Source organism: Monopterus albus, unplaced genomic scaffold (genome assembly GCF_001952655.1).
Source record: "Monopterus albus unplaced genomic scaffold, M_albus_1.0 scaffold72.1, whole genome shotgun sequence".
Taxonomy (NCBI): Eukaryota; Metazoa; Chordata; class Actinopteri; order Synbranchiformes; family Synbranchidae; genus Monopterus; species Monopterus albus.
In genome coordinates this window covers 757,494-772,085 of record NW_018127952.1, presented here as the reverse complement: position 1 = coordinate 772,085, position 14,592 = coordinate 757,494, and the positions used below count along the sequence as shown (strand labels likewise).

Below are 14,592 nucleotides of genomic sequence, written 5' to 3'. Positions count from 1 at the left end.
AACCAAAACTCACAGCTGATGACCAAAATGCAGTGCTGCTGTGACAGTGGACGCTGCTGGTCTGATGGGTCCATCCCTGGAATGTGCCCCATTCGTGGAACAGGTGGGGTCACATGGCTTTACTTTTCTTCTTTTCATTTGTGTGTCCCAATGTTTCAAGACAGCGCTAACCTTCATCTTTTTTTCCGCATGTGCTCATTTTAGAAGAGTACCAGAAACTGTGCTTCCTACCTGATGGGAATGGCGGAGTGCCGATTCCTGGTCGTGTCCCTGGGGTCCCTGAACTACCTGGCATCTACCCAGTTCCATATCCTCAAATCCCCATCCAGATTCCAGGCCAGGTCCCTGGTCAAGTACCAGGCCGAGTTCCAGGTCAAATTCCAGGACAAATCCCAGGGCAAATTCCAGGAATAATCCCTATACAGCCTCCTCCCCTAGGTATGATCCTGCTTTCTGTTTGCGTTTGGTTCACGTGTTCATAACCATACAATCACGCCTTCAAAATTGAAATGTGACATTATAATGGTCTAGTCTGACTTCAGTGGATGCGTAGTGCTCCATCCTCCCACTGGTCTTGTGTTGCCATGTTCAAATTCCCAGTTGTAGCCCACACCCTCCAGCTGATGAGCTCCATGTTAACGAAACAGAAGACTTTGACTAAGACTTGTAGCGTGCACTGACGTGGTGCTGCTTGTTCAGAGCAGTAACTTTAAGAACTTGGCAGAGTTTGACTTTTTTAAAAGAAGAAATTCAGAGGAAGATATTACACTTTTAATACTATGTAGCTCGGACTTCTGATGTTGCAGTATATATAAATTAGCATCAAATGAAATTTCTTCCAGTTAAGTTGGTGCTGGACAAAGCAGATGCCGTGGCTTCTTCATTTTACCATTTTAATATTTATTGTTGATACCTTTGTGCAAATGTTTCTGTCAGGCCCTGGTATCATCCAAACGCAGAATATCACCAACATGTGCCAGGCCTACCGCAACCTCTGCCTGAATGGCAGGTGTATTCCCATGGCGGGCATCGTCGGATATCGCTGCGAGTGCAACATGGGGTTCAGGTTGGACGTAAGGGGAGAGTGCATTGGTGAGGTCTGACAGAGTGCAGATCAAGTTTTCTTAATACCAAACTTAAAGTGTATGAAGGTGATGAAGATTTTTGAGCTTCATGTTTGTTCCAGATGCTGATGAATGTGAGAGAAACCCATGTGCACATGGAGAATGTGTGAACACCCCCGGGTCTTACATCTGTCAGTGTCCTGCTGGATTCCAGTCAACTGCAACCAGGACAGAGTGCCGAGGTCACACACATATAAACGCACACATGCACAGATATGTTTGTTTACTTTTCTTGTGGGGATTTTACATGGACTTACATTCATTTCCTGGAGACTTACCCTGACCTTAAATGAAATTGTCACTTTAAAATTAAATGATGTACTTGGTGGGGACCGGCCTGTTGTTCTCATGTTCAAGTCTCCACAATGTGAGCATGTAAACAGGTTTTGGTCCCCTACAGTGTGAGTAATACCAGACACATCTACACTCACATAAAGTCATGTCTTATTATAGCTGTGAGGACATTTAGTGACATAATGCATTCCATATCCCCATAGCCTGACCCTAACCTAAAACTAATTCTAACCTGAGCTCTAAAACCAAGTCTTAACCTTCAAACAGCTCTTTGAATGGGTGTGAGAAAGTGTCCTCACTTTCCCAAAATGTCCTGGTTCCCATGGCATAAAAATCCCAGCCGGTTCTCACGCTGCTGGCTATACAAGTACACACACATTTTAGGAGGATGTATATATTTATTATATCTGTTTCCTTCTGCCAGATCTGGATGAGTGTGTGGCCAACGGTCGTATCTGCAACAACGGCCGCTGCGTGAACACTGAGGGCAGCTTCCACTGTGTCTGCAATGCTGGATTTGAGATTACTTCAGATGGAAAAAACTGTAAAGGTCTGTCAGTTTCTGATATGCATTCATGGAACATTGACATAATGAAAGGACAGTTCTCTACAATAAGCACACTATTTGTAATGTATATCAGACTATGTAACACATGTGTAATGGAGTGTGGCTCCATTAATACCAATGCCCGTTGGAGGCATGTACACCCTAGTGGATTTGTGTGTTTCAGGCCACTGACTATAAAATACAGTATGTGCATTTTATATTAATACCAGCCATTTTACAAAGGACTACATTTACTTCTTATTAAAAAAGAGGAGGCCCACCCACAGTTATACTTGTTTCTTCTTTATTTCAGTCACAGCGATGCTATTGAAATAAAGAAGAAACAAGTAATTCTGTGAGCAGTCCTACTCTTTCGAATGATCAAGAGTTCCTGAGTTACCAGCCCCAGCGTTTGGGGCAAAATGTAACACAGACTTTTTGTGTGGTTACAAAGGTCAAGCAGCATGTGCTTCCAGTCACATTACCATAGCCATGGTCTCCTGCAAAAATTTTGAAAGATTCATCTATGTTTTGAGGAAAGAGCACAAACGTAATTACTTTCATCACAGGTATTTTTCAGTTAGTGAGGTGAATATGTAAATCACAAAATCCAACCTTATATTACTTTAATCACCATCTTGTTGCCTACAATGTTGCACTGTTTTGAAATATCTGACAAGCTCACAGCAATTGCTAGCTAGGTTGAAGTACAACCTCCATGGTGTGGGGTTATAGTTATCAGTTTGTCAACAGTAACAATGCTCAACAGTAACAATTGAACTTTTAGCTACTACCATGACACCATAGCCACCAAGACAGAATGAAGGAAACTAAACTGCAGTTTACCTCTGTTCACTAATAATATCACATATATTAAATCGGTTGTTAAACCACCAGCTTGTGTCCTTAACCAGTATATCGTTACTAAAAGTGCTGCTATAAGTAATGTGTGTTTGTTCACAGATCAGGATGAGTGTCTGATCAGGAGCATGTGCCTCAACGGACTGTGTATCAATGAAGATGGCAGCTTCAAATGCATCTGTAAATCTGGATACCTGCTTGACACCAGTGGACGCATGTGTGTAGGTGTGTGTGTAAGGAAGACAGACTGTCAAATTATTGAAATCACATATCCATATTTGGCTGTATTACCAGAACACATTTCGAATCAGTTGTTCTTTTGACATGTATTTTCAGTTAGCTTGGAACTGGGCTACCTCTCTTGCATGTTAGTGGTTCTATTATGTGAGTCTTAGCACACAGGGCAAAAATCCCCCTAAAAGCCTTGGAGAAATCCTTTGGCTTCCTTGGCAGACTAGCTGGAAACATGGATCGCTGAGGCCCACCTATTCTGAAATTCTTGCAGACAGCCAACCATAAACTTGTTCGGTGCAAAGAGAAAAACGATTCGGCCTTTTCCTGAAGTTGACAAAACGCAACACAGTACGTGCCGGTTTGATTAGGACACAAACCTGCGAGTCACACAGCAACTGACCAACCAGTTTGCCATGTACTGAACCTTCAAAACATAGAACACAGTATACAGTAAATTAATGTAATGTAATAAATTTCCGACTAGCCAACAGATGCCCCATAACAACAGTCTTTCCCTGCAGCCATTTTGCTCGCTTTGACTACAGATACAGACATTTGATCGCAGAGACACTGACCTGATTAAGTCATAGCAGAATAAATAAATGGCAGAGTAGCGTGCAGACCAAGTGGGCTGATGTATGTATTCGTTAATGAAGTCTGTAGTCTGAAAAGGCCCCAGGGCCTCATTGTCTATCTATGGCCTGTCTGTCTCCCAACATAGCCAGACAGGACACACACATGAACACACACTAATGCTTTCATGCCATATCATTGTTTACACTCATTATGATAATTACTGTAATACACAGATGGGAGAAGAATGTTTTCTTAACTGAGGTCATAAAACTGAAACTACGCAGCTGTTGTGGCTGCCTTTTTTAATTATTCATGTACGTGATGACTACTAATGAGTGCTTTTAGCAGGAAACTGGTTTATTTTAATTCATTCATTCTGTGAAGAGAAGTGTATGAAGACATAAATTTGCTGTATCTGTATCTAGACATTGATGAGTGTGAGACTCCAGGAATGTGCATGAACGGCCACTGCGTCAACACGGAGGGATCTTTCCGCTGTGAGTGTATGGCTGGGATGGCAGTTGGCCTGGATGGACGGGTCTGCGTTGGTGAGTAAATGTAGCTGTAGTTTTGTTTCTGCTGTATGCCATGTGTTCATTTTGGATTCCATGGTAAATAGTAATCCTCCATAATCCAGGATTGGATGCAGCTTTGTCATAGAGTAATACTGGTCCCACTTTTCTAAGCAACGGAAAGCCCAGAGCGAGTATATTTTTAAGAAGGATTAATGTCACAGCTGTCTACAACATAACCACAACACAAATATGAAAACTGAATGTGAGAATAATCACGTGATAATAAACTTCACCAGCAGCTTTTAACCTTTTGCATCTACATGTTCACTATCATTAATGTATTGAGCGCAATAGACATGTCCCATATTCCATGTGATCCTTTGTGCCAGTGGGGGTAAAGAAATAAAGATGACAATAAAAAAGCCTGTTTTATTTCCTCACATTTTCAGAAGTTCACAGGTGTAAACAGATGCACACTGTTGTTTTTGTCATAGTATAGGCTGGTGTTCATTTACACACCAAGGAATAAATAGCAGTCGGGGTACAGGCCCCGGCGTACAGCAGTGTTTACAAATGCCGACTGCTGGCACATGTGCAGAAGCACATATAGTGGAGCGATGTTCACATATGCTGAGAGCCATTTGCAACTGTGTTTATAAAGGCCAACCTGGTAATATTAGAGCAGGTATAAAACATAGAAGGGCAGGGAAAAGCTGAAGAATTTGGGTCATAATATTAATGAGCATGTTCAGGTCAACACTGATAAATGCTTTCCTGCCTCCTTCTGCCCCAGCACCCTGGAGTGGCACCTATTGCAAACATTCCCACAGTTCCCTAAATAACGCATCTTTGTGTATTGTGTGGGACGTGTTGAAATGCTGTTGTTAAGTCTGGGCGAGTTTTTGTCAGGATGATATCAGTGGAGGAGAATGCCTCAAATCCCTGGACATTATGTAGAGAGAACAACCGATTGTTTTGCCAGTGTTTTTGTTTATTGGAGCTGTGGACTCCTACCTCCCTTTCTTTATCATCATCTCTGTCTCTAGCCACTTTCCAGATCTCTGTGGCTCAGCTTCTCACACACTTGTCTGTCTTATTTTGTCTGAAACAGACACACATATGCGCAGCTCGTGTTATGGTGGCTACAGGCGAGGGCAGTGTGTTAGACCTTTATTTGGAGCTGTGACCAAGTCGGAGTGCTGCTGTGCCAGCACAGAGTACGCCTATGGAGAACCCTGCCAACCCTGCCCACCACAGAACTCTGGTATGGATATTCCAATCACTCCACCCTTTACATATATGGAGCCACCTCCTGCTGCCTCAGACAGACACAAACACAATCGTCTTTTACTGTAGTTTTGAGGACACTTCTTACCCTCACCTAATTCTAGCCTTAAATGATAAGTCTGGTCATTTTTTATATTAACAGTATTTTTAAGACTCCCCATACGGAGAGTCAAACCGACAATGATTTGCCTCTACTCAAAATTAATGTCTGTCAGTGTGCCAGTCCCGGATCACCGTATTTGTCCGTGCCATAGACCTTCGTTGCGGTTTGTTTCACATTGTGTGGCACATTTATTCATTAGCAAATACCAGGTCTGAGCATGAGGAGCTAGCGGAATGTAAACTGAGAGGTTGTGCAAGATCTTGTGTATGCACAGTCGACTCTAACTCATGCTAACTTCAGGAAATTATGGCTACTCAGAGACTTTGGGGCAACATAGTCGGGTCTGGGATTTTACAATAAAAAAACGTGTCACCTAGTGCAGCGGTGTGTTTCCCTGAAGTGTTTTTTATCGTTTCTGAACAGCAATGGAGATTTATCAGAGGACTGACAGCCGACAAACGTTAACCATGAGTAGAGGCAATTCATTGTCAGTCTTTGTATGGAGAGGACTGAAGATAATATTAACATAGAGAATGATCAGCCTTATCCTTTAATCATATAACCAAGTCTTAACCTTCAAAAAGCCCTCTGAAGTTGTGAGGACTGACTAAAACGTCCTCACAATGATGGTATCAAACAAAAATTTTTGCAGAGATTGTAACGCTGACATGTATACACACACACACAGAGTTTTTTGTTTAATTTAAAACAGACCTGTCGAAGTTAGGATGATCAAACATGTCTTCTTTGACATACTGGACCAGCCTGGATAAGATAAATGGTGATGAAATCACGGCCAAGTTGTTTAACAGAGACACCCTCAGTTAGGTGACACTGACAGCCTATACACGCACACACGCACACACACACACACACACACACACATGAACACATACACATCCTTCAGTCACTTCTCATTTGCCAATGAAATTTTCTAAGGCAAAACATGCCAGAGCTACACCGCATTAAAGAAAAAGTTTTATATACATGCTGACCAAATGAGAAAGCATGGAAATGGATAATGATATGCTATTGAATGTCTTGCGTTGGGTTTTCTTGGATTTTAACAAATGTGAAATGTTCTCAAACACTTCAATTTCTTCTTTCTTTCTCAACCAAACTTTGCCATTTGTACCTTTTGTGGTAGCTGAGTTCCTGGCTCTGTGCCCCAATGGCATTGGCATAACCGGTGATGGGAGAGGTAATGTACACAAAGCCTGTTTGTGTTCATTGGCAGTAAAAATGCAGAACATTACAGATTTTTCTTGCTCTGATGTTCAACGGGTTCTTTTTTACCTTCTCAGATATTAATGAGTGTGCCCTTGACCCTGACACCTGCCAGAATGGAGTGTGTGAGAATATGCTGAGGACATACAAATGCTCCTGCAATGATGGCTATGAGGTAGACCTGACAGGAAAAAGCTGTGTCGGTAGGTGAACTGCTTGATAATGTCCTTGTCCTCTTGGAAAACTGAAGTATACAGTCTTGGTATCAAAAGCCACTCTCGAGAATGCCATCATGCCCCCTGTCTCTGTTTTGTTTTTTGTTTTTTTGTCAGATATTGACGAGTGTCTGGTGAACAGATTGCTGTGTGACAACGGTCTTTGCAGGAACACACCGGGCAGTTTCACTTGTCAGTGTCCCAAAGGATACCGCTTCGATACAGAGACAGATGTCTGCGAAGGTCAGAGACTTGTTTTATTGTACAGTGCAATGATCTTTCATCAATGCATGTACTCTGTCGACTCTCGTAATAAGAGATGGTTGTTTCTTTTTTTTACAGATGTGGATGAGTGTGAGTCTAGCCCCTGTGTTAATGGAGATTGTCAGAACAGTCAAGGGTCCTTTGTGTGTTTGTGCTCGATGGGCAGTTCCCTGGACAGCTCTGGGCTGGAGTGTATAGGTGAGAATCATGTTGTCAGTGTGTCATTTAATTGGCAAAATAAATATCAAATGTCACACCTTTAATTATGTAAACCTCAATATTTAATAGTCCCAGGTATTAAAATAGCTCTGTATGGTTTTTCCAAAGTTTAGCATTGCATCTCCACTGGTATTAAATACATTAAACAATGTGAGATGAACTGTGTCAAAAAAGCTGGGTCCCTTTTATATTTTGGCAAGCTGTAATTAAAACTTGGACCATGTAAATGAAACGCGTACTCACCCGAAAAGACTGAGATGAAACTAGTGAAACCTGAAAACAATGTTTTTTTCCTGTCTAGGACAGGTTGACTGCTAATCGGCCAGGCAGCAAACGTTATGGAGATGAGCTAAATGCAACGATTATTAATTAAATATGGAATATTGGCATCAAATAACATGTACTGACATATAGAAAGTACCAAACCAGCTGGTGTCCACCCACATGTTATTTCATTTCATATAATTAAATGTTTAGTAATTTTAAGGGTTGTTTCATAAAACAGAGACCACTAAGAGTACCTGCTGGCTGAAGATAATTAATAATCGCTGTGAGGTCAACATCAACGGGGCTACACTGAAGTCCCACTGCTGCGCCACACTGGGAGAAGCCTGGAACAGTCCGTGTGCCAAATGTGAAAAAGGTGAGATCATCAGTGTGCATCATTTTGGTACACCGCTGTCAAGTTGTACTATAACTGTGTCGACTGACGTTGTGTTGTGTGCCCTTCTTTTTCAGATCCACTCTGTAGTAAAGGCTTTGCTAGAGTGAAAGGAAATGTCTGTGAAGGTGAGATCGGCTCTGATGCCATGGAGACTTGCATTTCATTTCACTAACGGGAAACACTAAAAGCAAGAAAGAACAAAGAAACACAACCTTTTCTTTGTTGATTGTCAGATGTGGATGAGTGTCAAGTGTTCCCTGGAGTGTGTATCAATGGCAAGTGCGTCAACACACAGGGCTCCTTTTTCTGCCAGTGCCCTCCAGGAATGACTGTTGACATCAGTGGCAGGATGTGCATTGGTGGGTACTGTATACATTATTTGTGTCTACTGAGGTCTTGTGTGTGATCCTGTCTACTTTCTAGAATCTAGAGAACTCCATATTCATACTCTATCCATCCATTATCTATATCCACTTATTGTTGGGGGGCTGGAGCCTTAGTCCCAGATGACACTGGATGAGAGGCGAAGTACACCCTGGACAGGTTGCCAGTCTATCACAGGGCTGACACTGAGAGACAGACAACCACACACACACACACACACACACACACACACACACACACACACACACAGTCACTCCTACGGGCAATTTAGAGTCACCAATCAATCTAAGCTGCATGTCTGGACTGTGGGAGGAAGCCAGAGTACCCGGAGAGAACCCATGCAGGCGCAGGGAGAACATCCAGATTTGCGTACGGAGCATTGTTACCTCACCCATGAGGACGAACGCTGTGGGGCTGCTATCCAGGGGAAGCACCGAGTGGATGCCTGCTGCTGCTCTGTTGGTGTGGCCTGGGGTCCTGAATGTGACGAATGTCCAGAAAGGGGCACTCCAGAATATGCCCAGCTCTGTCCTCGGGGGCCAGGTTTCTCTCACAGGGGTGACTTTATCAATGGCAGGCCCTTCCTCAAAGGTACTGTCCCAGTCACAGATTGCATAGACTGCCTGGGTAGTTTCTTCTGTGGTCGCTTACTTGTCTTTATCCCTCTGCTTTATACCTTAGATATAAATGAATGCAGGATGATAAACACCCTTTGCTCAAATGGAAGGTGCAGAAACACCATCGGCAGCTTCCGCTGTCGTTGTGATAATGGTTATGCTCTGGACTCTGATGAGAGAAATTGCACTGGTGAGTAGAATCAGCCGATTAATTGTTCAGTCAGTCAACAAAGAAATAAATCAACTATGTGATAATCATTAAAAATATCAAAATGTTTTGGTTCCAACTTCTCAAATCTGAAGATTTGCTGTTTTGTCTGTTTTACATAATTGTAAATTGAGTATCTCTGGATTTTCCTTTTGGATTTTTGGGCAATTTGAAGATGCTGTTGATGGCTCTATGAACTTTTAATGGGTATATGTCACTGTTTTTTTATATATTAAACAAATTGATTAATTAGGAAATAGTTGACATAATCTATAATGAAAATAATCATTAGATTCAGTCTTACTGGTAATTATTATCTATACAACTGTTATTTAAATTACAGCAAAGATTCAATGGTGAATTTGTTCAGTAAACAGCAATTTGCCATTAATGCACCAGCTGACATACTATACATGTAGCTTCTATTTTTACCTGGACTATTTGCTGAACATTAGCTATTGTAGCTCCATTGTTTCTTTACAAGCCTAGCCATTCTTCATCAGTCCCTTTTTCTGAATCCCTCTGCCAACACTAATTACAGTAAAGTGCAGTAAAGGCATTGCCTGCAGTACATCCAGTTCATTCTGGCTAATGTGAGTCTGGCTCCTTTGGACTTATAGGAGCTGGTCCCTGTAGTCTGGGTAGCTACAACTACTGCGCAGCTGAAAGGTGCACTCATCATTTTAGGTTAAATGTCAGTGCCATTACTCTGAAATTTATAGGCTCCTAGTACAGTAAGCAGACGATACCAGGGACCTTTTAACCCACATGAGCGAGACCCCAGCTCAAAGTCTTTGTGTTAAGTGTTTCAAAATGTGGATTAAAAGAGAGAGCAGGACTTCAGATCTACACTCTGAAAGAATCTGCTTGCATTAGAAAGATGAGGCTGCCTAAACCATCCTTAAATGCCTCTTAGTTGTATTTTATAGTCTTGCTTTCATGTATTGTAGTAACCTTTGGTTAAATGTCTCGTGTGTTTGTGCTTTGTTTGCCTTTGCATATCTTAGGTTCATTGTTTTACTACCGATCTAACCAGTTTCTCACATCTGTGTTAAATCACTTTGTTAATGAATTGAAAATCTCTACAAGAAATGTTTTTGACATGCTTTTACATTGTTTTTTAATTTTATATTTGTAATAAAAGCTGTGGGGTCACCATGTGTTCTCTGCATGAAGGAATATCAGTGCAGTTTTAAAGAGATGCTCTGTGTTGCTGAGTTTTGTTGAATTTCTTTCCTGTAGACATTGATGAGTGTCGCATCTCTCCGGACCTGTGTGGACCAGGCAGGTGCATCAACACACCAGGAGATTTTGAATGCGAGTGCTTTGAGGGTTATGAGAGTGGATTCATGATGATGAAAAACTGCATGGGTAAGTGAAGAATCGTCACATATCAACATAGCTACAATGAATCACCTCTTCAACTTGATGCAATTTGGTTCAGTTACATGCAGACAGCGCTTTTTCAAATTAAATCATTTAGTCTGTGAGTGAGGAACTCATTCTCTCTTACACACCCATTTAAAGTCACAGTATCTGAGAGCAGAGAGCTTTGCCAGCTCTAATCCCAATCACAACGCAGACATGTCCTGCATGTTCCCTCTTGAGCCGTAAACTTGGGATGAGGTGCTGAGGATCGCATGCCAGACCCGGAGCTCGCTGTTTAGACGGCTGATGTAATCTGAGATTTACAGGCTGTGTGTTTTTGTATGTATAAGTGTGTGTGAAAGAGGAAGAGTTAAACTGACTTTATTGAAACCCCTGTAGGGTGTTGAGAGGGGCTAGTTTATGCAGCCTTAAAGGTTATTGTTCTTTATTACACACTTGTCCTGCATGCTAAGGATATACATGCAACTGCCAAGCAAAATGGTTTTTATATTCAGCTACAAGTACAAATTTTCTGTGATCTGTGAAAATACCCAGTGCTTTGTTTCTCTTCTGGTTTGTATTTGACACTGTTTAACTCAATTCTTGAGAGAAGTCGTGCACACAAATTGAAGAACCACAGTACTTTTGTTGGCCAAAAGGCATCATTAGACTGAACTTGATGAGATGACATTTACTTGTACCTTGTGGCAGCAAAAGCAGCTGAAACTGTTAATAATGTGGGCAGGATTGAAGTCATAACCTGTTGGTACTGACTGGGCTAGCAGACTAGCAAAAGAAATTAAAGAAGCAAAAAAAAAACATACAGCGTGTTTCCAGACTTTAAATTTATTACCTTCAATCTCAGTTCTTACCACCACAGCTAGTTGTGGTGCCACTGCTTGTACATTTTCTCCTCAAGTATATCCTTAATCAGGAAGTGCCAGTCCCACAGTCTCTTTTAAATTGGAAACAGTTTTTAATTTATCAATCCAGTAGGCTTCACTGGAAATTGATCAGAGGAGAAAGAAATATTTGCAGAGAGTCCAAGTGTGACTGAACTAACCACTAAATCTTTCTACTTGTGTCTGTGTGTACTGTTCCTGGTTGTGTCCTTCCACTGCCAGACATCGACGAGTGTGAGAGGAACCCTCTGCTGTGCCGTGGGGGTGACTGTATAAACATGGAGGGCAGCTTCCAGTGTATCTGCCCTGAAGGACATGAGATAGCACCTGACAAGTCAGCCTGTCTAGGTGAGTGATGAGGCCTCTGGAGAGGAGAGTTGGGCGAACTCGTCCTCTCTGAACATTTCCCTCCTGTTTCTCTCCCTTCTTTGAGTAATATATGTAGCAGAATGTAGTTTCCTGAGAGATGAAATGAAGACAAGAAGGAAGAAGAGAGGACTAGTAAGTAGAGATGTTGCCTCAGAGCTGACAGTTAGAATGACAAGGGAGCTTTATTCCCCTCCATCTGCCTCTGTTTTTCTCTGTGTGTGGGGCTAAGAGTGTTTGAGTCAGGTCTGGTTCTGTGTGGGATATATATTCTATTATAGAAGGGCTGATGTGCCTGTTTGTTGACATGTGTGCACTGAGGAGGGTCCACTTGCATGTCAACAGGATGAAGACAAGGCTTTTGTGTGCCTAGTTCTCACTGGATAATTGAGAAGAATTTAGAGCCTGTCTTTTCCACTGATTTTTATAGTTTCACAATGTTTCCCATGTTTAGTTTATAGCAAGGAGCTGATCATGCATTAGTCACTGGGTGTCATCCTGATGACCTAATGCAATGTGTGAAGGTTTCAGTCCATGATCTAATGCTCAATCACTGCTCCTTAAGCTCATTTATTTTCTTTTACCACCACCCAAAGTATCAAAACCCAGCATTACCCAGCATCTGCACACATTCTCCCATCTGAGACAGTGGCCTTCGTTGTTTCTGCTGCAGTAATAGGTTGAAGTGCTAAGATGTTGCACTGATAATAAACTTTAGTTATATAGCAAATGTCATACAGTGTACTTAATGATGACACAGTCCTTCATTTTGAATCAGCTGTCACAATTTTTAATCAAACATGGATTAATAGTCTTCAGTGTAATTGCCTGGTTTCAGGCGGGCCCTCAGTTAAATGTTTTGTGCACACACGTATACTTTTAAGAGTTATAATGATGCAGTTAATTGTGGGAGATGGAGGAATTAGTCAAATATTAAATAGGTTAATTGACAGAAGTGAATGGTAACTTTTCTGATAATCAGTTAATTGTTTAGCTAATGTTGAACCAAAAATGACTCCACAAAGTTTGGTTCCAGTTGCTGAAATGTAGCTAGTTGCTATTTTTAGTCTTTTATTGTCTTCAGCTGAATATCATTGGGGGTTTGGACTGTTAGTCTGGATAAAAAAGGAAATTAAACATGCCACTTTGGGTTTTAAGATATTATGTTGAGAAATTTTAACTTTTTTCATTTTATGGGTGAAAGGAAAAATTAGTTAATTCAAAAATAATTGACCGGTTCATTGCTAATTAAAATAATTGTTAATGCTAGCCATAGGTGGGTGCCTTGCTCAATGGCACTTACAGTATTACAGGCATTGTAGTGTAGTGTGTTACTCCATACCTGCATTTTACAGTATGTCCAAAGATTTCAACTTCCAACAATCATGTAAACATGCTGCAGGTATCCTTAGCTTTATATGTGGATGATCCATATTGATTTTTTTTTTTTTTGGTTAAATAAAATGCATCTAATTATCTGGTTTGTTCTTTTACAGATATCAATGAATGTGATTTAAGTGATCGGCTGTGCAGGAACGGCCAGTGTGTCAATATGATCGGCCGCTACCAGTGTGCCTGCAATACAGGATACAAATCTACTGAGAACAGACTGGAGTGTGTTGGTAGGTACTGAACATAATTACTGTTTACTTACAATTAAATATTTCAGGTTTCACACCAGCAGTATGTTTACAGTGTGTTTTTCTGCCTTTCAGACATTGATGAGTGCACCATAGCGAACGGTGGCTGTGAGACTTTCTGCACCAACTCAGAGGGCAGCTATGAGTGCAGCTGCCACAGTGGATACGCCCTGATGCCTGATCTGAGAAGCTGCACTGGTAACCAACTGTTTATCTTGTCTGGTGTTCTGTCATAATGTTATGCAGTAGGAACTTCTGGGATTTATATGTAGTTTTGCCTCATTTGCCAGTAATACGTTTTGCACTTGTCTATACTGTACTGTACATTGCACATGTGTTAGCACAGAAACACTTGAAAGGTCATGTACACTGTAGAAAGACCTGCTTTAATAGCAGCAATAAAGCAGCGCATCAAGAATTTTCTGGCTGAGATCGTGTTCATTTTGGAAAGTGACAACAGGCTGCAGGTGTTGCTCATAAACTGACTCCAGTGAGTCCTATAATTACCTGAAAGACAAATACTGTGTTTCCACTATTGTAACCTAGCGAGCAGCAATACCCGGTACTTTGCCCCGCATAACCGTAGACCGTCCTGCTCGGTTTCTCCACTGTATTTTCTCTGTGTCAGTCTCTGTTTAGAGGAGGGAGTGGCTACGCTGACCAGATGGAGAACAGACAACACTCCACAGTGCAACAATTAGCCAGTAACTGAGATTGTATGAGCAAGTTATCAAACAGTGTTAAACAAGCAGAACACAAACTTGTGTGCAGAAATGTGAGGTCTGCACCTTGCCCACAATCCACTAAGTCCCCAGTATAAGTGCCTCTTTACACTCTCTGCTTGTAATACTAATGACTGATGAGTGAAGAGGACATTTAGCCAATCACAGGTGACTGCTCTGTATGCATGCACATCTCCCCCCCGATCTTAGTAGTACCTCCTGAGGTGTACTGAAATTTATCTTCAAAGTAGGCAC

The 14,592-nt window shown here is 41.6% G+C and overlaps 1 protein-coding gene across 1 annotated transcript in view; it reads left to right on the top strand.

Annotated features, from left to right (window-relative positions):
- The window catches only part of fbn1 (fibrillin 1), a 62,655-nt gene that overhangs the window by 14,571 nt on the left and 33,492 nt on the right, over positions 1–14,592 (top strand). The window contains 21 exon segments of the mRNA XM_020605778.1: positions 1–103; positions 205–438; positions 937–1,092; positions 1,187–1,306; positions 1,843–1,968; positions 2,929–3,051; positions 4,062–4,184; positions 5,263–5,415; positions 6,689–6,742; positions 6,846–6,971; positions 7,101–7,226; positions 7,326–7,445; positions 7,972–8,109; positions 8,205–8,255; positions 8,364–8,489; positions 8,878–9,105; positions 9,196–9,321; positions 10,582–10,710; positions 11,832–11,957; positions 13,472–13,597; positions 13,691–13,813. The exon segment at positions 1–103 is cut by the window's left edge and continues 14 nt beyond it. Of these exon segments, the coding sequence (XP_020461434.1) occupies positions 1–103; positions 205–438; positions 937–1,092; positions 1,187–1,306; positions 1,843–1,968; positions 2,929–3,051; positions 4,062–4,184; positions 5,263–5,415; positions 6,689–6,742; positions 6,846–6,971; positions 7,101–7,226; positions 7,326–7,445; positions 7,972–8,109; positions 8,205–8,255; positions 8,364–8,489; positions 8,878–9,105; positions 9,196–9,321; positions 10,582–10,710; positions 11,832–11,957; positions 13,472–13,597; positions 13,691–13,813 (2,737 nt within the window).